General features: G+C 35.9%; 2 protein-coding genes across 9 annotated transcripts; both read right to left on the bottom strand.

Moving 5' to 3' along the window:
• Positions 1-395: 395 nt before the first annotated feature.
• LOC148229176 (uncharacterized) lies at positions 396-18,696 on the bottom strand. 8 transcript variants are annotated; one of them, XM_088198361.1, is made up of 18 exons: positions 18,506-18,696; positions 18,205-18,378; positions 14,378-14,529; positions 13,506-13,638; positions 13,291-13,429; positions 13,108-13,220; positions 12,905-13,027; positions 12,502-12,632; positions 12,265-12,430; positions 12,028-12,183; positions 10,800-11,836; positions 6,729-10,719; positions 6,501-6,654; positions 4,643-4,828; positions 3,908-4,437; positions 3,713-3,837; positions 3,133-3,221; positions 396-3,057 (listed from the first exon to the last, which is right to left on the bottom strand). In XM_088198361.1, exons 2-18 carry the CDS (start codon positions 18,319-18,321, stop codon positions 2,861-2,863), a joined length of 7,539 nt encoding a protein of 2,512 aa, XP_088054487.1. In that variant the 5' UTR covers positions 18,322-18,378; positions 18,506-18,696; the 3' UTR covers positions 396-2,860. The 8 variants fall into 8 exon arrangements, with proteins under 8 accessions (XP_088054487.1, XP_088054488.1, XP_088054490.1 ...); XM_088198362.1 differs by having other exon boundaries at positions 6,729-10,689; XM_088198364.1 differs by having other exon boundaries at positions 12,502-12,587.
• Positions 18,697-22,004: 3,308 nt separating this feature from the next.
• Positions 22,005-24,985, bottom strand: LOC148229175 (leucine-rich repeat-containing protein 20-like). Its single transcript, XM_088198583.1, has 4 exons — positions 24,667-24,985; positions 23,287-23,430; positions 23,058-23,225; positions 22,005-22,995 (listed from the first exon to the last, which is right to left on the bottom strand). Exons 1-4 carry the CDS (start codon positions 24,827-24,829, stop codon positions 22,832-22,834), a joined length of 639 nt encoding a protein of 212 aa, XP_088054709.1. The 5' UTR covers positions 24,830-24,985; the 3' UTR covers positions 22,005-22,831.
• Positions 24,986-25,528: the final 543 nt, after the last annotated feature.

Here is a 25,528-nt window from a genome sequence, read left to right as displayed (position 1 = left end):
AAGAAAAGTATAAAAGATTTGACACTTGTCAGCAACACTCACGTGGAGGCATTAAGCTCACCAACTCGACTTAGCTAAACACAAGAAACCAGTGATTCACTATTTTGACAACCGCCTCATACTGACACCTGAATTTTATTGTATAATTTATATCTTTATGCAATACTGTTTTTATCTTGTATATATACATGACTTAATTTTTCAAACATCAGCATGTTTCTTAGCCATCACATGAATTCTGTTTATACTTTGCGAAACCAAATTTTGAGAAAAAATAGTGTAATTTGAATAATTTTTTATTTATAAATTTTTAAACAAAACAAAGTTTATCATTTGTCTTTGTAATTTTAGATTAAAATAGGTGTCCCTAATTTGAGTTGAATAAAACACAAAAATCGGATCGATATATTTTTTTATTTGGATATTATCCCTTATATTATACAGGAAACCTATTGAGATAGCATTTCATACCATAAGTAATATGCATAAAGTTTTTTTAAGGTATATTATTCGCTTCATTTTTTTTAAACTAAATCAAACCCATCTCACTCAACTCGAGGCAAAAATTGTTCGCGAATTTGTCAAAAAAAATTATACCTAGCTAAAAAAAATAATGAGATACGCAATTCTTCACAAAGCTCAGAATATATATATATTTATTAAAAAAAAACGACAGTCTTATGTTTTATATTCCTATGGAAATCTTACTTTTATTAATACCACTGTTTTGACTGTCCTCGTCAAACAAAACATCAATTTTGACAAATAATACGCAACAACGAGTAAAATAAATAACATGTAATCGTAAGTCATATAAAGTGTGATACTTTTACCCATTCGTCGGATTCGCTTAACGCATCAAACCTACGTTTTCATTAAAAAATAAACTTACTAAAATTATATATTTGCAATAAATTAAAACATACCTAATATCAGTAACTGTCTGCTATACATATGCATTAGCAAGCGAATCCGCCAAATTCATGTAAAAATTTGCATAAAGTATATAAAAGAATTGAACTAACTAAGTTTACCAATAATATGAGAAGCAACAGTTTTCACCTCAAGTTTTGGAATAAATTATATATAACGTTACATAATGTACAAAAAATATTCAATAATCGTGAACCACCGTAATTTCTCACCCTTTAAATTTTAAAATAATTGAAACTTAACATCTAGTGTAAGTTTCGATTATACATATACGCGTATATTATAGTGTTTCCGATGCGATAAATAAAAAAAGAAACCAAATTTCCATGTAATTTATTTGATATAATTTATGCACGTATAAAAATGTATATGATAGAATTTTTAAATAAAAATATATAAACTAATAGGAAGCGATAATTTGTTATAATCCGGTGAGAAATTTTTCTTTATTTTCATGAGTATATTATACCTTCCGCTCTACTCCCCCAAACGAATCAATAGGAAACCCTTCGGTGTGCTCCGTTCGCATATAAGATCCATATTTTATTATCGTTATTATATATCGTACATATGGATGTGAAAATTATTATGTGCGCGTTCGTACAAAAAATTATACGTGGAAGCAGCTCGAATACGTTCAGGATAGGAATGCATAACTCGCGATTACTGCTAGTCCTAGCCTATATATATATATATATATTACATAACAGAGGTTCGAACGACGCACATTAAATAAAAATATAAATAAAATAATCCCAAATCTCATCATCATCAATAGTTTGTCGCTTCATTGTTAACTTCTTGTATATATAAGCACGCGTTAAAAACTAACTGAATATAATCTGACTTGTAAATTACCTAAACCGTCAACTATAAAGCATGCTGGTTATTATTTAGTTTATTATTATGATCTTTTAATCATATATAATCGTAATGATTCACATACTCAGTCTCCACGACAAATGTGTCTAAAATTGACCAAAGAACGCACCGTAAATATAGGCTTGACTGTCCTGATTGGTCATAATATATTATTAATAATAATAATAGTTTTTTGATACGGAACCCTGCAACTTCTGGACAAGCTATCTTTCATACGGCACGATCGATACAATCCAACTAACAATGCGTGTACAATTATTACAAAAGATACAAAAAACCCCACTAATCGTTTTTAGAAAAGTACATAAAGTCACTGTTAGTATAATTTATAATAAACTTGCGCACATAAACGTGCCGCGTGTCTCATATTAGGGTTCCATCGTAAGCGGTTAGATATACAAAGATGATCATTTTTACACAATCGATTTCCACAAATCTTCACGTCGGAATTCATATAATTTTTAAAAAACACTTAACGTTCTTAATGTTGGCACAGGAAATACGCACTTTCATTTAAATACTTCCCAAAGCCTCCACAGTGTCCAGTCCGATAGAATAAATTATCACAAGTTATCATACAATATTTTGTATTAAAAAGTCCACTCCGACGACACAGGTTTATCTCCCTCTTCAGCGTGAGACTTTGCATAAACTGTATATACATAAAAAAAGCTTCACTATTCAAAATTCACTAAGTCTTTTTGTTTCGACTCGATCGATTGCCATACAATTTTAATATATAAATATTTATATATCTCTACAAAGAAACATGTATGATAACGTTATTTATCACATTCATAAGATCAACAATAAAAATTAAAGCAGAAGTCGATCTCGCCTTGTCGTGTGTGCGCGCGAGACGAACGAAAATAATCATTGTATACAATTTTTGTTATACCGCGTGTCTCAACGTAATACATGTATATATCACAGTTCCGACCTGCAAACGTAGAATTCGATTCGTTTCTGAGACGATATTAATAACTTTAATTTAGATTCCGACAACAAAAAATAATGAGCTTCCGTATGTTTGTCTTGTTTCGGTTTATTCAGATTTTTTTTCTTGAGTCGCTTCTGTCGCCGCGGCCGTAGCGTTCGGTGCAGTCGCGGTAGTCGTAGTGATGGGGCTTTCGCTGATAGCGGCAACGGCCAGAGTCGTCGTCGCCACGGTCTCCTCGGCCGAAGGAGTACTAGCAGGTTTCTGAGGTTCAGCTGGGGGAGTCTGAACAGTTGGCGGATGATCTAAAACGATAAAATAACATTTAAAACTTGCACAATACACACCCTGAGATTGTATTAAATAAAAAAATATTTTACTTCTAGGGTTGTTTTGATAATAACCGCCTCCGCTATTGTTGTGCCTATTGTGAGAAGGTCCATTTCCAGGATGTCTGTTGTTATTGCCCCTGTAAATCAGATAATTACAATATTAAATATAAAGTCAGTGCACAAAAACTTTAATTTCTGCACTGTTATTGGTCAATCGCCCCGAGGAGCGGGAACAATATTTATAAGTACACAGAGCAGTATTTCGTTCTTGCGTTAAGATTGTCAAAATTATTATATAATTGCACCTTTCACTATTGCTATAATTATATATGTTTTATTTAATATAATTATTACCTTACACTACAAAAACTTTTTAATATAATTTATTTATAAAATTAATATTGTTTTATTTATTTTATTTGTTCTAATTCATTCTAGTGTAGTACCAAATAATGTGAGATATTAGGTATGTAGTTGGACTGAAATGATGTCATGATTATTTTTAACCAAACATTTTGGATTCCAACATATAGTCTTGCATTTTATTAAACATACCAGGTTAATAAACAAGAATGTGGCTTAAAAAAATGCAATTTGTTTCTAAATAGAAAATAAAAAGTGTACTTACATATACCTATTATACATCGGATTTTGGGGTTGAATGGGTCGCTGTATAGGCGTCGGGAAACGCTGCATACCGCCTCTATTCATCGACATATTCAATGATGTCTGACGTCCATTCGGCTGAATCACCTTTAATCAAAAGCAATCATTAGCGCAAGAACTAATAAATTAAAAAAATAACTAAGTATGTAAATCGTACCGGATGCATAGGTTGATATTGCTGTTGCGGCGGAGGCGGCTGCGATTGATATTTATGATGCGGGGGACTGTGCTGCTGTTGAGATCCTTGCTTGTTGCCCAAATTCTGCGGCCCACCAGCAGGCCCCCCTACGAAGCCGCCTCCCCCGCCTTTCTGATTCGAGTTATTGTTGTTCTTAGGGGAAGGAGCGCCGCCGCCAAAGTTTCCTTGGTTACCCATGACTTGGGCGCCGATGTTTCCACCACCGAACATACTATTCTGGTGATCAAATACTTGCAGCGGACTCTTTAATTGTTGTGGTCTGCTCAAGTGCGGATTGTGATCTTGCTTTCCGCCGCCGGCGCCACCTGCCCCAACATAGGCCGACTGATGCGTGCGATTGTATTGCGGTTGCATAGCTATTTGAAACTGAGACGATAGCAACTGAGAGCCGAAGCTTTGAATTCCGGCGCTGTTGTGATTTTGATTTGGCTGCCCAAATTGAATTCCGTAATTACCGCCAGTTTGAGGATAAAAACCAGTTTGGCCACCTGCGGAACATAATAAAACGTAACAATCTGCAAAAAAACAATTCGGATATAACGTGTAGCTGGACTGAAATGATGCTGCGATTATAAAGAACCGAACACCTTGGATTCCACCGAATAATCTTGCATTCTTAATAAACATAACAGATTACCAAACCTGAATGTGGCTTTAGACAAATGCAACGATCCAACTGATATGAATAATTACCTGCGTTTTGCGAATAATATGTAGATGCCGGCTGTGGAGGTGGCAACGGTGGCGGCTGCGCTTGAGGAGCTGAGCGCACTATTGATGGTGGAGGTAAAGCTGCTGCATAAGGCGGAGGTGCTGGTCCTTCGTGTGGCGCACCATAACTTAAATATTGCTGAGTTTGATATGAAGTACCTTTAGTTCCTAAAAGTGTATAATTATTTATTAGACATATAGTTAGGTTAAAATAAAAAAAGTTCTTGAAGAAAATAAATATGATCTATAATTTTATATGTGAACATTAGTAGCATTTTTAACGTTATTTATTGTTTTAAATCATTCAATTTCTTTTTTATTTTATAAAATATATATTATTCGTATTATCAATAACAAAAAATAATAATTAGTGGTAATGGATGTGTTTACATTTCAATGAATGGTGTTTATTTTATTGATGACAAATTTTTCATTTTTGGTTTATTTATTTTTATTTTGAGCTGGAACAAGTGTGACTGTTTTACTTTCAATAAACTAATCTTTTGAAATTATGCACTGACACCCATGTAAGATATGAAATAGGAATACCCAGCTGTCATAAGCAGTGTAATCAACATGGAAATTTATGTCTCAATATTCTTGCTCTCAAGGACTTTTATCGTAAATTTAAAATTTCGTATCAGTTTGAAATATTGATTGATCGAGTTCACAAGCCTTCGTGTTCTAAGACACGCATGAGCTAAGAACGATTTTTTTTTTAATTTCAAAAATCTTCACAAATGAAATTTATATTTTTGAGCTTTATAAATGTTAAATAAAAAAATGGATTTTTGATCATGAAATGTTTTTTTATTTTTTTCTATTTATCTATGATCTTTTTTATGATAAAAATATGTTTTTAAATATAGTGGAATTTATACGTATTACGTATAGTTCTTAACACAGACGCCAGGACTTACACACGTAAGCGCCAATTTTTGTTTTTTTGTTGCCAATTTTTATTTATGTATATATAATACAAATGTAATTTACTACATTAGTAATGAGGATTATATAAAATATATTACTGTTACAGTAAATGTTAAAAAATTAAACTGAACACTTCATAAAAAAAAAGTGAGCATGTGTGTGTCCACAGAGCGCATATTAAAAAAAATGACTAAAATAACATAAAAAATACGAAATTTATGTTTTTTTTTAAATTACGCAAAATTGCTTCTGGTTGGGTTTGCAGTGAATGGGGAATTTTTTTATTAGTGATTGATTTTCAGCCTTAAATTATATAAAATAACCATATCACAAGACTCAAAGGTTCAGGGTGCCAAATGCGTACCGGCGATTTTCTTGATGCATATATAGATGTTATCTGAGGTGAAAGGGTTAATAGTTCACCAATGAATAATATTTCTCATAACGCTGTCATGCATAGGCTTTAAAAACGGACCCACAGACTAAGCGTAAAACGATATTATTTTAATACTGTGAAAAAGTCTTGGATTGAGTTATTTCCCCGGAAGCAAATCTTAATATAATTGGGACCTAAATTTGTGGGATCAATTATTACTATTAATAAAAAATTTAAAGTTATAAATGAAGAATTATTCTAAAAGTGCTAGAGTCCAAAAATAAAATAAAATAAACAAGCAAATACGCAATGTATAATTCATTGATAATTAAATGTGCATTAGTCTGCCCCAGATTTTTGCACAATAGATGTAGAACAAAAGGTAAAAAATAAAATATATAAATAGTGATAGCCATTTATCAGTCAACTAGATTTTTAAAATCAGGGCTTCCACTAGCCTCTTATAAATCCAGGTTAAATTGATACAAAAAACTACCGACAGGTTTAGTTATTATATAATGAATTAAAACTCACCAATAGCTCCGATTTGAGGTTGGTTCGATGGTTTGACACTTGCGGACATCAAAGAATTGGAAGTGCTCGATATCAATACCGTGTTCGGATTAGTGCCTAGCTGATTTGACTGACCGAATGCTGCAGCACTACCGGCTGCTTGGAACAGATCTTGCTGCATTGAAAAAAAAAGGTTACAATCAACATTGTTGAACATTCTCAATGTATACAATAAAAATGATGCCTCACCATTCTGTACTGATTCTGCACCGGTCCGAGACTTTGGTACATGTCAGGTTGGGGATAGCTGAACGGTGCGGATCCGGCACCATAAGGCGCTCCCGGAAATCCACCGTATTGACTGCGACTTTGATCGATTTGAAACGGAGCGTAGAGACCGCTCTGCGAGGGCATCTGCTGCGAAAGTTGTTGGGTCGAATTGAAAACTACGGTGGGCGGAGATGGAATGGCAGATATGCCTCCATATTGACTCGGTTGATAGTTGATGTGGTTGTATGTGTGTTGCATCGGTGGAGGCGACAGTCCCATGACTCCGCCGACGCCGCCAATGCTACCCATGGATTGGAGAGCGCTCGCCGTTGCTTGAGATATACTTTGAATCGTATTTTGATTCAACAGCGTGGCTTGCATGCTCTGTAGTGTATTTTGAGTGAGTCCCTGAGCCGAGTGTAAAGCTTGCTGGGTGGGTTTGACTTTGCAGACGTTAGTGGTTTGATTGTTGACGCCGTTTCCGCCTGGCGAAAATCCTTGCGATTGTCCTACGTCGTTCATGCCTTGATGATCTTCGAATCCGGAGTTGAATTGAGCGACAGTCGAGTTTACGGACATGTGCTGAGATCCGAGATTGTGTTGCGATACTAAATTGTGTTGGGCCATTCCGTGCGGAGAAGCTAACTGTTGAGATAGATTGTGTTGGGACGTCAAGTTGTGCTGGGAAGTCATGTGTTGAGGACCCATGTTGTGTTGAGACGATAAGCTGTGAGGCGAAGAAACCGACATGTTATGGGCTGACAAGTTGTGTTGCGAATGTGAAACGTCATCAGACACCGGGTGCTCCATAACCGTCGGCATTGAAGTATTGTCCCACACTTTCTTCACGCTGGCAATTTTAAGATTTAATTCTCTATCTGTCGTCGATAACGACATAGTGTTCTGAGAAGAACTGATACCGTGGATGGACCTCGCTAATCCCATATTCTTATTAGATTTATCGTCGGTCAATTGACTCAGTTCGGGATCAAAAGCAAAGTCTAACTTCATATCAGAATTATCTTCCGAAGATTTAGAGCCGGATACAAAAGACATTTGCAATTGAATGGAAGCGTCCTGTTTGACTGTTTGATTGTCGCTATTGATGAGATCGGCGATAAATGGCGCACTTTGTTGCACGTCACTGGTGAATCCTAATATTTGATTGTCTAGTTCTGAACCGGGTAGATGATTGACGGGCATTTTCGGACCGCCGCACTGAAGTTTCATGTTGTTCCCGTTAGGGTTCGCCTGTTGAATGATGTTAGGCGATATGTATTTTTGTTTATCGGGAGCAGATTTGTAATTTGTATTTTCGAAGATTATAGTCTGCACAGGCGTGGTCGTACCGTCCAGGAGACTCGACTTGTCCGAAGTTGCTAAGCTGCCGACGTTTTTCTGATCTAGCGCAGCCGAATTGTTAGGGGTGCTTCTTTGACTGGAGTGACCGGAATGATTGTCAATCAAGCACATATCGATGCACTCTAAAGTAGTGAGACCCGTATTTACCATCGCCAGTTCGTTCATCGGCTGACTCATCGGTTTATCCCATGCGCTGGCGTGCATAGGAACTGTGTTCATATCCATCATAGGTGCGTTAGAATTGAACCCTTGACCTATGTTTTGTTGCTTCTTTTGTAGACGCGGTGGCAAATTTTGCCGGCACCTTTCGAATTGTGGAGGTTTGCCGGAATTTTGCGCAGAGCCCGGTTGTCGATCATGAGGCACGTTCGGCGGCCCGTTCATTTTCGGCGGTCCGGAATTACCGCGCATGCCGATATTTTTCTCGCTCGAATTCCGGGTGGAAGAATTGTTTCTTTGGTTATTCTCGTTCTTTCCCGGATGTTTGTGTATTCTTGCGGGCGGCATATCGTCTTTGATGTTTTGGATTCCACGCGTGTCTTTAATGTTTTTCTTATTCCTAACTTCTTGGAACCCATCATCGGCCATTTCGATATCGCCACTCAGATCCTTTCTGTCTTTTGATTTTTGATTCTTTAAATCAGGATGGATACCATCAGCGTTCATATCCTCTATTCTATTAACAGCAGGGACGCCGAATGGCATTGAATCTTTTTTATTTTGATTGTTGCGAGGTAAGTTGCCTGATGAATTTTGACGATTTGCTGCATTTTGTCCCCTACCACCCTGAGAATTCATTTTTTTATCGGGCAATCCTGACATTTTTTGATTGAAACCGTGTTGAGGTCGGTTTAGCGCTTTCTTATGTCCGCCTTCCGAATGCTCCGATGTAGTTTCCCAAGCTTCTTCTTCGCCTGGAGCTCCGTCCATTTTCTTATTTTTAGCATTTTTATCTTGCATTCTTGGAGGTGGCATGTGACGTTGATGTCCGATTATACCGGCATTTTGAGCTTGTTGTTTCGATCGAATCTTATCATCGACAATATCACCTTTTGAAAGATCGTTTTCAGAATCCATAGTAGGCTGAGTAGCGTTATTCTGACCGAAAGGACTTTTGGTACTATGCGGTCCATAGCCCACCACGTGAACGGTGACACGAGGCGCTCGAATTCCACCGCGACCGCGGCGCGAAGGTTCTCCGATAGGTTCGAAAGCTTCGCGTCCTTCTCCTCTCTCGTGTCGCGATTGATTACCTTGATTGTTATTGTTGACGTTCTCTTTCGACAGAAAACGATTGTCATTATGAGAAGCTTGTAGATTAGATTGATCTTTACCGCCGTTTCGGTTTTTGTCATCCTTATCGCCTTTCTTATGGTTCGATTTTGGACTCCTGGCGTTTCTCTTTTCTACGTTATGTTGTTGATTAACCTCGTCGCCGGATATCTCGGATTCGCTATAATCTCTGTTCGAACGTTGTAGGGGACGACCTACGCCGCGGCGATGCGAATCTACACCTCTCGGAGCTCCTACCCAATTGCTACGATTATAAACAACACCGCTGTAGCCCTTTTTACCACCCGAATCGTGTCGATTTCGACTACCCGCATTGGATTTTTTCTCTGAACCGGAACTACTCAATTTTCTTTCGAGTTTTTCTTTTCCAAATTCTTGATCCTTGGACCCAGGCGGGGAGGAATCAATTTTGATATGTTCAACTTCCTTCTCTTCTTGTTTGTTCAAGTCAATCGGCAGTATTATGTCGTTTATGTTACAAGGTTCTGACCCGACCTCCAACCGAGGTTTATCTTCGAAAACAATCGCAACCTTAGAAACGTCAACATCGGTAATAACACAACTAATATTTTCTTTACTAATTTCGATCACATCTTGAATATCATTTGAAATTTTCTTTAACGGCAGTTGAGTACTACTCTCTCTTATATTATCATCGGAATCGAGATGTTCTTTGAGTGAGCATTGACTATCCTTTAGAATATTGCAGGTTTCTACTTTGGTGACAACATCGAACTGCATTTCGACAGCAACTATCTTACTCAGATCTTCTTTTTCTTTTTCACAAGATCTCTCTTTTTCGAACGCAGGTTTATCTGATTCCTTTTCATAATTATCTATTCTACATCCATCTGATATTGGTTTTATTACAGAATCTATTCTTTCTATGAGTTTATTTGAATCAAGTTTCTCATCGCAAACTTCAGATTTTTCTACAGATTTTCTATCACATAAGTCGGGTTCTTTTTTGTCTTGTAAACTACATTTTCTATCCAATGAATCTGTCAACTTTTCTACTGCCCACTTGTCATAATTTTCGGACGTCTGTTGCTCTTCGCTCTTTCTGTTTCCGTCGTACTCCTTCTGAGACTCCCTAGAATTTTGTCGGTCCATATCGCGCGAATTATAGCTGCGATTTTGTTTACTGTTAAAATCTTTATCAGACCCTCTCCAATCGTACGACCCTTCTTTCGACGCTTCCCTTTGAGGTGGATGATCATTATAGTCAGCGTTCTTTTTATCGTCGTAGTTGCTGACGGATCTCCTCTCGTGTTCCTTCTCCCACCTAGAATCATCGTCCCTTTCATTGTAATCTCTGAATGTGCAGAAAAAACAAATAAAACAAAATGAAAATTAAATCAAAATAAAAAAAAACCAGTAATAAATCAATTTTACCTATTTGACGAATGTCTCGTGTCGCTAGATGTGGATAGTTTCCTCGGTGGTTGTCGAGGATGCCTCGGTTCGTCTGGCGTGTGTCTTTCTCTCCTGCGATCGTCAATTTTATCCCCATCCTTGGATATTTCAGAATCTGTTCTGTTGCGTCTCATGCTCCCTTTATTCCCAGGCGGATCGTCAGATCTCTTCCCGGAATTACTGTGGAAATTTTCTCCCCTAGCATTACCGCCGTGAGCAGATCCACTTTTAGAATTGGGGTAGTTCCATCGATTGTTATCATATTGCTGCCCGAAAGGCATCGGAGCTTTATCATCGTTTCTCCTTCCCGGGGGCTTATCGCCGTCGGGATTCAACGCACTCTCGTGGTTTTGTCTATTAAATTCACCCCTATCGGACCCGGATGACGACATTCTGTCATAATTGAGACCGCCGCCTCTAGTTTGTTGTTTTTTCATAAATCTCGGAGCCACGGAATGAGACGACCTGAAGTAATCCCGTTCTGATCGCATTTCACGTTCTCTCTCGCGTTCGGTTCTGGGGTGATCTCTTTCCCTGTTACGGTCCCGATCTCGATCGGACCCCCTATCTCTGTCTCTATCGGAACCCCGTTCGCGATCAGATCGTTCTCTCTCTAAAGGCCGATCGGGTCCTCTTTCTCTTTCTTTTTCTGGTACTCTCTCTCTATCGGAGCCCCTATCTGACTCTCTATCTCTATCGGGTCCCCTCTCCATTCTTGGAGGTCCATCTCTGTCTCTATAAAAGTCGCGATCTCTTTGATAATCCTTTCCCCTTTCTCTATCGCGTTCTCTTTCCTTAGGCTGCTCCCTGATACCTCGACCGTCGCCGATCTGAGTCATTTGTCTGAAATCAGACTGTTCATTGTTACTCCTCACATTGTCTCTGGAAGTTGAACGGTCTAACCCAGAAGAGTGACTTCCTGACCGATCGGACTCTCTCGAGTTATCTAATTTGTTTTGTTGCGATTTATCTTGTTCTTTGTTCCTCTCTCGTTCTACCGACGATGGTTGAGAAACCTGATGTAAAAAAATAGTCATTAATATATTACCAGCAAATGATAAATCTACTATGAAAAAATATCATTTGTTCGCATTCCCTCAGTTTACAAAAAAATCTTCAGATATGTTTAAGACGGCAATTCCTATCTTGTAAATAGTATCATCATTGGGAATGTTTACATTTTAATTAAATACGAAAAAAATAATACCTGAGAAGTAACCGCACCGGATTGTTCAGTTGACGCTTTTTGTTTTGCGGCTAACTCCTCCTGATAACGTCGTTCATCTTGTTGCTTACGTTGTTTGGCACGCTCGACTACAGCGGCTATTTCATTTGACTGCTGTCGTTGGCGTATTTCCCAAACCTAAAATATTCAGCAAATGATTTTGTAAAAAATAAAAATATATAACACGTGCGCGTAAAGAATATATGGAAAATGTCTCACTTCGTCGTCTTCCCAAGTCTTCGTAGAAGGTTGCATCTGCCTTCTTTCTTGAATTTCTTTATCGGACGGACGCGCAGACTGTGCGTTTCCATTAGGTCCTTGTTTGTTGCGATGCGGCGGATCTTTACTCGGACTGCTCTCGTCATCGGAGAAGTTCAATTTTTGACTATAATAAATGAGAATAATAAACTCATTGTTCATCATTATGTTGAGAAAATAAATGTTTAAATGTATTACTTGTAATCGATGTCCTCCTGCATCGCCCAGCCAGTATCTCTGGCGATCTCGTCCATACTTCTTAAATCCTCTTCACGTATTATCGGCTTTTGTACCAATAATTTATCGGTTGTTGGCACATCACGTGCACGCTAGGACATAATGATGTGTGATATAAGTAAATGTAAAATTTTACACTCACGTCGAGTAAAAATTATTTTTATTAAATAAAATTCAGAATATCAAATACATCTTCAAATGTGTATCAGTCGGCAATTCCTATCGTTTGATAAGGATCATCATGATATGCATACGTAGAGTAAATTGAGTCAAATCGTATTAAATATGTGCTTTTATTTGAGTAGCTATTTGATAAGATTTTACTGCAACGAACTATGATAAAATATATAAACGAGCGACTCACTTGAGGGCCACGAGACGCGGGAGGCGCGTGAGCCTGGCGCGGTCCGGGCAAAGGAGGACCCTGGGGTAGAAGCGCGGGCGGAAACGTTGGCGTTCCGCCCGCTCCTGTACTACCTTTGCACATCTAAAGCGAAAGAAAACAAGTTAAGACCAATACATAACACGGTTGGGCAGACGAGCGATAGTTCAATTTTTAACACTCACAAAGACGGGGACGAGATTCCTGTGGAATTGAGTAGCGAGACGCGAATCGCCGGGCGGCGTCGGGGCTTCGGGAGCTCCCGGTCGAGAACCTCCCGCAGTCCAACTGCCTTCCGCTGTAAATCGAACGCGATTAAGAATTGTCTACGGGTATTTTTAAACTATACGCAATAAAGTTGCGCATACTCTGAGGCCGAAGAGAAGGACCGGCGGCTTGAGGAGGCGGCGCCCCGTCCAACGAAGGGAACTCTTGTTGAAATTGGGACGTTCGGTGAGGTGGCAGAGCGGCCCAGCCCGCCTGGAACGCTGCTGCATGCGGATGGGACTGAAGGCGAATAACCACGATTAAAAATTGAACGATCGCTATACAAACGGAAAGGGAGAAACCTTGCTAGACTTACCGTGTTGTTCTGAGGTGGGCATGGTTGATTAGAAACTGGAGCGGTCGCTACAGGAACAGCCGCTGGTGGCGCAGCGGGAACGACTGCACTTGGTGCGGTTGAATTAGGAGCGCTGTTCGCTTGAGAAGATGAACTAAAATTGCACATTGATTATTGATTTATCATTTTCGAACGCTGAGCTTCTGTATAGAAAAAAATCAACCGAGTATATGAAAGTAGCATAAATTTTCCAAAACATATTTTCTATTTATAAAATATAATTCAAATTTAACCATAAAAAAACATAATTACTTTTATAACTATAAAAACTGTGAAACACATAATTTAATATAATTATTAATTTCTTACGATATAATCATAATTTTGAATGTATTAAATTAGGTATTGAGTTATTTAAAAATTCCGCGGCAGTAATATTTATTTTATTATTAATATTTAATCTACTATTTTATGTTTGTTCATTCATATCAGTACCGTTAGCAATAAAATACAGTAAAATGTAAATAAAATATTATTATTAAAAATTATTAGTTTAATAATTTCAATAAGTTGAAGGAATTTAATTTAATTTTTTTAATAAAAAATTTACTGCAAATTTTCTGCTATTCTAGTACAATCATAAATACATTATCTATTATAGATTTTTCATTGGTCGAAGAATGGTCCATTTTTTGTCTCCTTCATTTGTCAGATGAATGTGTTTTTGAATTCCTGCATTTTTACGTATATTTATAAAAACCTAATTTAATAATGTTAAGAAAAGTTTCATATTTACCCTTATATTGGAAAGGGTTAATTGTACAATATACACTCAGTTAATTTACTTTATTTTCTACACAACCATCGCAAACCGTAGATAGAAGTCAACGTACCTAAAAGAAGATGAATTGTCGTGTCCAGACTCGGTCTTCAAGGAGGGCAAGTTAGCCGGAGGACGACGGGCAGAGGGTACCTTTCCCAAGCTTTGCATGCCATGTTTGCGAGATAGTTGTGACTTTACTGACGAAGGCTCGGAACTTTCACCCTAAAATTTCATTTCACATATTACATTTACACGTATTGTACATTTCGAGAAATATATATTTCACTTCATTTTTCTTATCAGTGTACGTATGCGTCTTCAGCTATGTTCAGACGGCAATTCCTATCTACATACGGTATCATCATGTTATGACAAATAAACCCAACCCTGTCGTAAATACTCAGTGATTATTGCAAGCATCATTAATTTAAATAAATAAATATGATCTATATAATTATATAATATCTTCAATTGCACTCGTGTGTTTTTGATTTTAGAAAGATGGGTCACAACTACGAGAATGTGTCTTTAATGTAGGAAAAATATTTAGACAATGTAAATGCCATTTAAAACCTGGCCGTAATATTTTGCAGAAATAACATAAACATTTATACTGGAACTCTGCGTATTTCCTTTGAATCCGTTCTAATACTAATTAATATTTTATGATGCAGAGATTCCATGTTCTAATCTAGAATTTTTAATTCTTATTAAAAACATTGATCACGCAATCGTTGTTGCTGCATGTCTTTTGAGAACAATTACTCATAGATTGTAGAGAAATCGTGCGAGGTCTAGCTTTCAAGAAAGGGTTACAACATGACAGATCCTTGCGACATGAATCATAAGCAACAAATTATCGACAATTCTCTATAGTTAGCAAAGAATTCCATAAGGCTTGAATGAAGAAAACATGATATTGATTAAAATGAAATGGTTCATTTTATCAGTAAATATTACTATTAAATTTAGTATAGTCAACTCATTTGTGAATATTAAAAGATTGTGGGTTGACATTTGTTTTGTTGATCAAATCTATATATAACGAATAGCAGAAAGAGCATCAGACGTAAACTGGAAACCTGCGGTGCTCCAAAATGAGCGAAACAATCGTCGGAGTGACGCATACAAAACTATAAGTTTCAAAAGTTTGACAAATTTTGTTGAATGCAGTGTAGACGTCGACCTAAATTTTTGTTTCTGCCTTTGAGAAACATAAGAAATTAGTAACGCTTTCATACAACTCTACTAATTAGGAAACAATATGGAGAATACAATAAATTGTAAAGGTGATCCAAATTCAGTTAACAAACTTCTTTTAAAAAAAACCACAAATTTAAGGATATTTTCTTATTAATCGGACGTTTGATGTATTTAATTAAATAAGGAAAATAAGATTCTTTCAATGTAATTTTCAATGACTTTTTCGTACATTTTGGGCATTTTCTCAGCTATAACTTTACGGGTGTTGGTTTTTAGATGCTCCAACTTTTCAGATTTGTTGGCGTACATGACTCTTAGCATAACCACACAAAAAACCCAATGGTATTAAATCGCATGATTTTGGTAGTCGGTTGACGTCACCAAAACGTGAACCTGGGAACTTTTATGTGTGGCAATTTGCGCCATCTTGTTGGACCCATGTGTCATCAACATCAATATCTTTGATTACGTGCCAAAAATAAACAGTTATCATGCACATATAGCTCACACCACCGATTTTCATCGTTTTAAAAAAAGTAAGACCCAATGACGCCGCCTGACCACAATGCGCACCAAATAGTCACTTTTTAGGGATTTTTGGTCCATATGTTGCAATTTTGCTTATTAACATACCCAGAGGTGGAAATGTGCCTCATCAGAAAATTTTTATTTGAAAAATCAGCACCAACTTCCTGCTGCTTTTACACCCAATCTGCGTAAATTCTTCGCTGTCTATGGGCTTCAGTTTTCCTGTTATCTGAATTTTTATATGGGTGTAGGTACAAGTCAAAATGTGCCAAAGGGAGCAATAAAAAAGCCTAAAAGCTATGAACGCCAATGAATTGACAATTCCGGGACTTCGGCCACTTTCACTTGCAGCGAAGGTCACCAAGACGATGCACAGACCTTACCCTATCTCCAACGCTTCCAGTCTTTTAAAATGTTTTCACTACATTGGGAATTGTTCGCTCACTAGGACGATGAAATTGACTATAATCTTCCCGTAAATTTTGAAACAGTTCATACAGAATTGTTATTTCTGTGAAACAATGTGTTGTTACAAACAAACATTTGACACTTTAAACACGCATGATTATTGACAGCTGTCTAATACAGTGCTGCCAACATAGGAAACACGAATTGGATCATCCTGTATACAGATATGATTTGTACTTCAACTTGTACTTCTTCCATGTTCGAGAATGCTACTAACATATCGTACAAAACTTTCAACCCTTTTGAAAAGAATTGACATCGCTTTCAAGTACTCGAGCACGAGATTAGTGAACAAAGAACGACGTGGATGAAAACCAGGTTACTGGTCCACTAAAGCATAGCGACGGTGTTTATGAAACTATATCGAACAACTTAACCTTTATTAGTCTAAAAATAGTATTACCATTGCAGTACAAAGGCTTCTATGTACTACTTTTGAATGACTTGATGACAAAATTTATTTCGTAAGTTACACATGGATACTTGTATTAATATGTTACGTTAAAAAGATTTGGTTATTCCCAACCATTTTACCTCGATATGTCCAATTACTAAAATTCGTCGTAAAATCTGTTAATTCATCTCTAAGTTTTGTTATTAGATTTAAATACATATTTTCTTCAAAACAAGCCGACCGTGCTAATAAAGAAAATTATAAAATCAATAGTAGTGATGACGAAAAGTTATTCTTTTACAATTATAATGTGACTGACGATGATAACTTATTTGACATAAAAACATTATTTCTATTGGTGAATATAATGAAGAAACCAAGACAAATATCTCCAATAGAGAAAGTGATAATACCTATGAATTTAAATCGCTCTCAGGTTATTTTAATGCAATTGTGATAAATAATGATAATTTTTCTTAGGCAATGAGTCCAAAAATTCCAGAAGGATTTCAGGAGCATATTGACTTCTATAAATTGTTTTTCACGGAAAAATTGATTAAAAATGAATGTAGAAATACAAAAAAGTAATTAATAACAGATAAATTACTTTTCCAATAACAGAATAATAGAAAAATAAGCAGGAGAGAAGTTGTAGCCTATATTATAGACAAAAAAAATTGTCACAATGTGCACTAGGCTTGGCTTATTGAATAGCTAATATTCTTGCATAGTAATTCCTATATAATGTAAAGAAGAAGAGAGAAGAGATGAAGAAAATCATACCTTTGTATGGAAGGTTGCTTCAAAAAGTACATAAATACATCAAAGTAATAATAAAAACAAAAAATTGTGTGAATTACAGTAGTGAACAATTTAGAACTAAATACTATTTACATTGAGAGAGAAACCTTGGTTCTTTTGTCATCATATTCTTGGTTGTTTTTTACAGAGTATACCGTAAACGAATGATCCTTTCGTATATCTCCACGAATAACAATATAGGTAACAATGACGTTTTTACGGAGAAACGTAAAATATATTGACGAGGAACAATCACCACACGGTTATAATACTCAACTCGTAATATGACAACTTGTGGGCGTTTCCATTTTATGTATAAAATTCATTATCTTACTGATGACTAATCATATCTTATTGACAGCCTTCTTCACTGCCGTCTCAATTTGACCCTCATATGTATGTGAAAGTACAACGATGCCATTTTAGTAAATGTTCTTATGTTTACGAGTATTTACGACGAAACTGCGTATATATGGATGATAAGTAATAAAAAAAACACTCACCCTGCTGCTGCAGTACAAATTATTGATGTCTAGCGTTTGAAACTTGCTCTTGCCCGCGGCGGGTTTCGTCTGAGCCGTAGTGGTACCTCCGCCGGCTGGCGCCGAGAGTGCAGACATGCTGCAACTTTACCACCATTAGAGAACCAACTAGACGTCTGCCTTCTAGACCCTTAACTGCAAAAACGAAGGTCGGGGCGTCGACCCCTTTAAAAGTCAGCGCAAGGTCGAAGCGAACGCACGACGGGCGAGGAGTGACGGATCGTCGGACGGGGGGCGGGGACTGAGCGGAGCCCCGACTGACCTGAAAAATAAGCGCTCGGGGCGCGGGGCGGGCCTTCGGGGGGGGAGGCACGTCTAAAATGTCCGCGAGGTGCCCCGGTGAAGATTACGTTCGCGACGCCGGCGGCCGGGGGGCGATGCGCGCGGATGCCGGCGGCGGCTGATCTCCCCGACCAAGATGGCGCCGCCACCACGATCGATGCCTGACGTCACAAAGACGCCCGCACGTGAAGGGTGTTCAACGCGAAAAATCACCGTGCGGCTGAATACGCTGTTCTGGCCAAAACTCGATGCGTCGACGCTAATGCGAAGCCTTTTCGTCAGCGAAATGTAATTATCGGCGTCAGCGATATTTTATATTTTTTATCTTTATTAAAATACATTTTATTACGGTATTTTCAGAAAAAATATTAAAAATAAACAGTTTTAATAATTTAGTTACATTCTAATTTTAGTATTATTAATATGCGTTGCTTTGTCGGGTTCTCAGTGCCAAGCGCATGTATACATGCGTTCGTATAAACCCGTGTTTTTTAATGAAACTAGAAGAAGATAGATAGCTATAAGTATTTTAAAATCCAAGCCTGGCCACCTTGTTCAGAATTGCGATCGACTATATTGTTTTCTGATTATTGTAATTTTTTGATTCGAATGGATTTTTTTGTGAAACAGACAAACAATAAACTATTTTAATATTTTTAGTGCATTTATAACGTTATAATACAATATAAAATATATATAATCTAGAAAAATTTAATGGATATATTGTACTACTTTTATTTCTTCCGTCTTAATAAGAAAATGAGGGAAATAATAGATTAACGCTAAAATCAAAAAATCTTCAGTGTAACTATTCGTCGAACTCAAGTCCATGTGAAGCCCAGGGCAGAGCCCCTTTCCCTCCCTCAATGAGTAGTATGTACTGATAAATATCATGTGACACCTTGTTGAAAAGTGTAAAACTTTTCATTTATTATTATGATTATCGCGTTTCTCAATTTCTATTAAATTACTAACATAGACAATTATACTTTTTTCTTGTAGTAAATTATTGACGTTGTGTATTTCTTCTCAGAGGTTACCCACACTGCTAAGCTGCAGATAAAATTTAAAAAATTGAAGTTGCTTTTTAAACATTTTTTCCTTGGTAAGTTTCCTCTTTTTTCCAATTTGTACAGTCCTCTAGAACCTTAAAGATATTGTTTTTTTGATGTTCACCGAATATTGCAATGTCTCTGTAAATACACAGACAAATTCGACTTACGGATATTCCACCTATTAGGCGAAGAGGAAAAAACAACCAATTTTGTTATCCCAAAATGTCACCATTTTTTTTTGGGATACACTGGAAGCGTGTACTCCAACTAGATTTAAAAAATGTAATGAATATGGTAAAAATATACAAATTCATTTACTTCAATAATTAGAGATGGCACCATTGTCATACAACTGAGCTCTTCTCTTTAAATATGACGAAAAAAATATATAAATTCCCATCCTGCGCGACCTAATAAATTCGTTTTCTTCATATAATATAGATTTTTTTATAAAAAAGTCTAGAACATGCAAATAACTCGCGACAGTGGACAATGATATACAGTGCACAACTTTATAAGAAAAGTTATTTTGTAATACACTTTATTTTATCACATTTTTTGTCTGATGTGGGAAGTTAGTCCTTCAATACAATTGAAATCTTGGCTTTGTATTTGGGTGAAAATAATTAGAATATTTAATAAGTAATGAATCCAGCGTTTAAACTAATTATTATTATATATTCAAAGCTATAACATAAACATTTACTCATTTAAAACTATGTATATTAAAAATTTAATGATTTTTTTACTAGGTATCGAATTGAGACTTCACAATTTAATCTTCGGCAAATGTTTGCTGTCGAGTTGACAATGAGACACTGACTAACCACATTACCAATGGCGAAGCTAGGGCATGTGCCGCCAAGGGCAATCCTTAAAATTGCTGCCCGCCTCATACATATTTTGTAGGGTCATAAAATCAGCATTTCTTAGAATAATAAATTGATTATTGTTAAGCTCTTGCTATTTGTAGATTTGCATAAATTTTAGTTTATTCAGGGTTAAGAACCACACTAGACGAGTCCATCGCGAATATGCCGCCCCCAAGCAAGTGCCGCCCGGGGCGGCCCGCCCTCTCCGTCCTACCATAACTACGCCACTGTGTATTACATTATTGAAACAATTATAATTTCAGGCCAAGAGCAAGGCACCGACTGGCACGTTCTTCTGTCGCGTTGCCAAACAGTCAAGTCCTACCATCGCCGTTTCGTATCAGTATTATCACATAGCTCTAGTATTGTTCGCGTAACGTAAGTGTGCGGACTGAATTGCCTACACACAAGGCTATAGAGTATAGATGATACATTTCTACTGACCCTAACATAAAATCTGACTTCACATGATTTCCTTTGAAATACAAAAAGTAAACAGCTGCGTCAAAGATTGTATCATACAGTGTGGTGTTTTCGGAAAATAAACATCAAGCTGTTAAATGCAGGTTGTATGAATCCAAAGGGATTAACGATACAATAAAGTATCATCAAAAAGGTATAAAAGTTCAAAAGTTCAGTGCGCCGTGCGCGCCATTTGAACGCTGGATTTCTATAGCTGGATAATTTCGTCACTTGCTTGCCCTGCAGCAATGTAGTGTTCGCGAACACATATAACATGTGAATCTAGCGTACAGTAATCAACTAATGATATTGTTTTTATTAATATGCGAGATTATGATTAAAAAACATGATTTCCTTAAAAATATATTTTTTTAAATTTTATTTATAAAATTGTGTGATCCTCTGCAGTAAAAATTTATCAATATTAACCAGTTTAAAGAAGTCGCTCGATATTAAATTTTGCGCATATTTTTACGTCCTATTTTATAACAAATAAATATCACCTAATTTGATTATAAATTCCATATATTGTCTTATGTTTTAATATACGTTTTGTTAAAATATTAGCCGTATAAACATTTTATTTAAAACAAATAAACTAGCATTTCAATACAATCGGGTTTTTTAATTTACGTAAAATCCTTTTATTATGCAACTTAATATAATAATCAAATTATTATTACTTAGATTTCCATATGACCCTATTGATTCAGTAAAAAAACAGCTCCCCTTTCGATAAAAAAATAAATAAATGTTTACAGATTAGAAAAAATCGTGGCTTTTACTTAACTGCAAATTACTCCTACTAATTAAATTAAATGATTCTCATATATTAAAAATTCAATATTATCCATTATATAACAATATTATGGTTAAAAAAACATGCGTAACTTACTCCCCTCTTAATCTATTGCTTAGTGAATGGTCGATTTTGAAATAACATTTTTATTTTTATATAATGCCTATTTATAATTTTTATTATATTATTCTAAAATGTGAATAACGATTGCTCTATAAAATAAATCATTATTTTTTTAACGTAATTTTACTAACATATATTATAAGACCTAATGTAGAAAAAAATAACAGATTAGAGATCAATAATTTATTATTATTTGCTTTTCAATTTTATTACAATCAAAACGCTGAAATAAAACTATACAAATTAATATTTAATCAATGATACATCCTTTTTTATAATAATAAAATTGCGATAATCTCATTAGATATATTTAAAGCTTTCACATAGAAAAATAAAACATTTTTATTTTATAAAAATACAAAAATTAAAATAGCAAGATCTCAGCAAGATAATTTCTTTTCTTTAAAAACTAAATGACAAAAATCATTATACTATGTTTTTTGGCATTTGCATTATGTACTATTTTAAGTTGTTTATTATACACATATAAATTTTATATAATTTATAATCATATATAGCACCTTTCTTATTCATATCAATTTAGATATAAATAAACGGGACGGATGAGAACAAACAGAACACAAATAAGTACATGTATTAAAATTAACATAATTACATAATAACACCCAATTTTTGTTCAGATTATCGATTAAAAACGCAAAATACTGGTGACAGGTTAAAATAAATTCGTATATATCAATTATATTAATATATACAGATTTGTTAAATTGATATAAAATATATTATCTATAATACTTATCTAGTATCTATGAATTGCTTTGGTTAGTATAAAATTATCAATTAAATACGTTCAAAATGTACATCGCCTTTCAATAATTCCATCACACTTTAGTATGATTTCATATAAAAATACCTCTCGTGTGTGTTAATAATATAATAATAACCACGCAGGGTGAGTTATCACAATCGTATAACAGTGCATCCTATATATATCACAGGAATGCAGCTTTATCCATTTAAAATTATTTAATGCATCAAATGGTTAAGTCCTCCCAGTCTTCGACTTCTCTCTCGCTAACGGCGACCGAAGGTCTCGGAAGGGCCTTTAACTTTGTGTGGCAATTCGGGCCCAAGGGGTTGTTCGTTAAGTCGAGACGTCGCAAAGACGGAGAATTGGATAGCATTTCAACGTCGACATCTATAACAAAATATGATTAGAATATGATTTTATTTAAGCGATGGCGATTTTAACGGTATTACCTATTATATGATTGTGGCTGGCGTTCAGCGTGATTAAATTAGGGGCTTGCGTGGCACAGCGAGGTAACATAATGAACGTGTTATGTGAAATATCGAGTCTTTGGAGCGCACGAAGACCGACTAATTCATCGGGCAACCGTGACATTTGATTATGCGATAGATTTAAATCTGGAATTGTAAAAAATATGTGTTATCGAAGAATTTGAAACAACGTTATGTGGATATTTACCTGTTATAAGACTGAAGTTGTCTGTGAATTTAGGGGGAATTTTTGTGATCACGTTGCCGCTGAGATCGCATGTCTGAAGTTCCGTATGTCGGAGTAAATGATAAACTGCATCAGGAACTTGCATCAACTGACATTCTGATAGATCTGTAATGAGAAATGTTGAAAAAATATTAAAATCACGAACATGTGGAAAGTCTATTTTTAAATACTTTGGGAAGAACTATTTATAACTTGCGATTGCGTAATATTAGCAATAAATGGTTAAATATAAGCATAAAAGTAATTTTTTAATAAATTTAAGTCACTTGGAAGCGCAAAAAGCTCACCTAAACTCTTATTTTCTTGAGCATCGTTACATCGGCATATGATACGAGTGACAGCGTACGCCATTTTTATTTTGACTGTTGGCTTAAAGTACCAAAATTGACGACCATTAACCATGATTGAATTAAATAAATTAAAAATAACCGGTGAGAATAGTAATTAATCGTTTTAATTATTAAATCGAAAGTTTTTATATTAATTAAATGCAGTTATTGCAGCAATTTTTATTTATTAAATAATATCTTCCGTCGTAGCGTAGCGATTCTTTGTCGTGTATTTTTTTATTGTATCGAGTAAAATACTCATTGATTTTGTATACGATTACACTTTTATATTACTCGCTTCCGATTTACGTAAAACTCACACGAACGCATTTAACTCCTTTCACTTTCGTTTTGAATCACAATTACATATAATGTAAATCAAACGTATAATTCCCACTGCGCGTTACGTCAATGCGAGCCGCAAGAGGAAACAAAAATATTTTCATTAAAACCGCATAAACACGTTGTATGTATTTAGTTCATCCCGTAAACACAGTATATTCAAGTTTATCGATGTTTGTTACGAGATTTCGTCGAAAGTGAATTTGACTCGGTCGTATAATAGTTTTTGTTTCGATTGAGGAAGAAACTGTAATAATGAGATCAGCCATGAGACTTGAACTTGTGCGTCGGTTTGCCGTAAAAGGATATAAGGGAAGGTCGCGACTGCCATTTTTGGATAAAACTGCTTTCAACAACACAAATCTACGACCATATACGCACAAAACAATCGCTTCCGCGAAAAAATGTAAATCGCTCGTCTTAGTCACGGTCGCTAAATTAAAATTTAAATTAAAATATATTTTTTTAACTAAATTATAAACGTTATTTGAACGCAGTGCATCCGAACTGCATTGACGAACTAATTAACTCTGTTATAAGGAAAACTAATTAAAAAAAATCGTATAAGGATAGGGAGGCTTTTGGATGATTTAAAGGTCAATGTATAACCTTCATGAGATCGGATCCTTTGTGTCGTTCCTCTTGATTGCGTTTTCCATATCCAACTTACCGAGATTGTTATTTTCCTGCGCGTCGTTGCATCTTCCCACTACTCTGATGATGGCCCTTCCAGCTAATCTAGTACATATCATCATCGCTCCCATTCTGGGGTCGATCTCCGTGTTGTTGGCCTGAGCCGTTATGTCGTTTCCGAACTGTGAAGGAGGCTTCATCTTTCTCGTTTGGCAGATCTTTCGTTAGACGCGTATTCGATCACGATTGTGCACAACACTCGATTTCCGCTCTATTGTTTTACGCTTCACTCTCGCACAAAGGGTTTTATCCGATTCGATTTCACCGTCACAGAACAACTGCCAAACGTCAACTGCGATGAAAACGCGACGACGGTCTACTTATACCTTCGACGCGTCGGAAAGAGACGGATGTATTGGCGTACGAGTGCGTCTCGCTCGATTTCTCGACGAGCAAACAATAACACAGTCACGTGGTTTTGTTGTGAAGAAACTACGGCTGTCAAATGTCAATCCGTCCCGGTTCAAACAAAAGACAAAAATTAATATTCATTTAAAATTAATTAAACATTGAAAATAAATAAATTACACGATGAAAATTCGGTGTTTTGTAATTAGTCACTGGCAATACGAATCAAGTAGATTTCGTATAAATGAATATTTTAAAATGTATTTATGTTAATTTAAAATTATAATATATATAATTTAAATTGAATATGAACTTTGAAACAAGATGGCGAATCTGGCTAACGAATGTGGCCGAGATATTTACGAGAGCAATTTTTCAGAAAAGTTTTTAGTAAGCCTCTTAGCGCAAAAAATGCCATAATTTTGATCAGCAATCAGGGACGTAATTTTAGCTTTTTTCAGGGAAGGAAAGGGGGCAAAAGTTGGTGAATC

This window comes from Plectrocnemia conspersa, unplaced genomic scaffold, assembly GCF_051122295.1.
Source record: "Plectrocnemia conspersa isolate PC_06_02 unplaced genomic scaffold, ASM5112229v1 ptg000011l, whole genome shotgun sequence".
Classification (NCBI taxonomy): Eukaryota; Metazoa; Arthropoda; class Insecta; order Trichoptera; family Polycentropodidae; genus Plectrocnemia; species Plectrocnemia conspersa.
Note: the sequence above shows the minus strand (reverse complement) of the source record. Positions and strands in the feature narration are given on the sequence as shown.

Coding starts and splice junctions, on each gene's coding strand:
- LOC148229176 (XM_088198361.1), bottom strand. CDS start 18,321: ATGTCTGCACTCTCGGCGCCAGCCGGCGGAGGTACCACTACGGCTCAG. Junction 13,430..13,505: donor GCCCACCTCAGAACAACACG/GTAAGTCTAGCA, acceptor ATTCGCCTTCAG/TCCCATCCGCATGCAGCAGC. Junction 13,221..13,290: donor TCCTTCTCTTCGGCCTCAGA/GTATGCGCAACT, acceptor TTCGATTTACAG/CGGAAGGCAGTTGGACTGCG.
- LOC148229175 (XM_088198583.1), bottom strand. CDS start 24,829: ATGAAGCCTCCTTCACAGTTCGGAAACGACATAACGGCTCAGGCCAAC. Junction 23,431..24,666: donor GCAGGAAAATAACAATCTCG/GTAAGTTGGATA, acceptor TTCTCATTACAG/ATCTATCAGAATGTCAGTTG. Junction 22,996..23,057: donor CAGCCACAATCATATAATAG/GTAATACCGTTA, acceptor ATTTTGTTATAG/ATGTCGACGTTGAAATGCTA.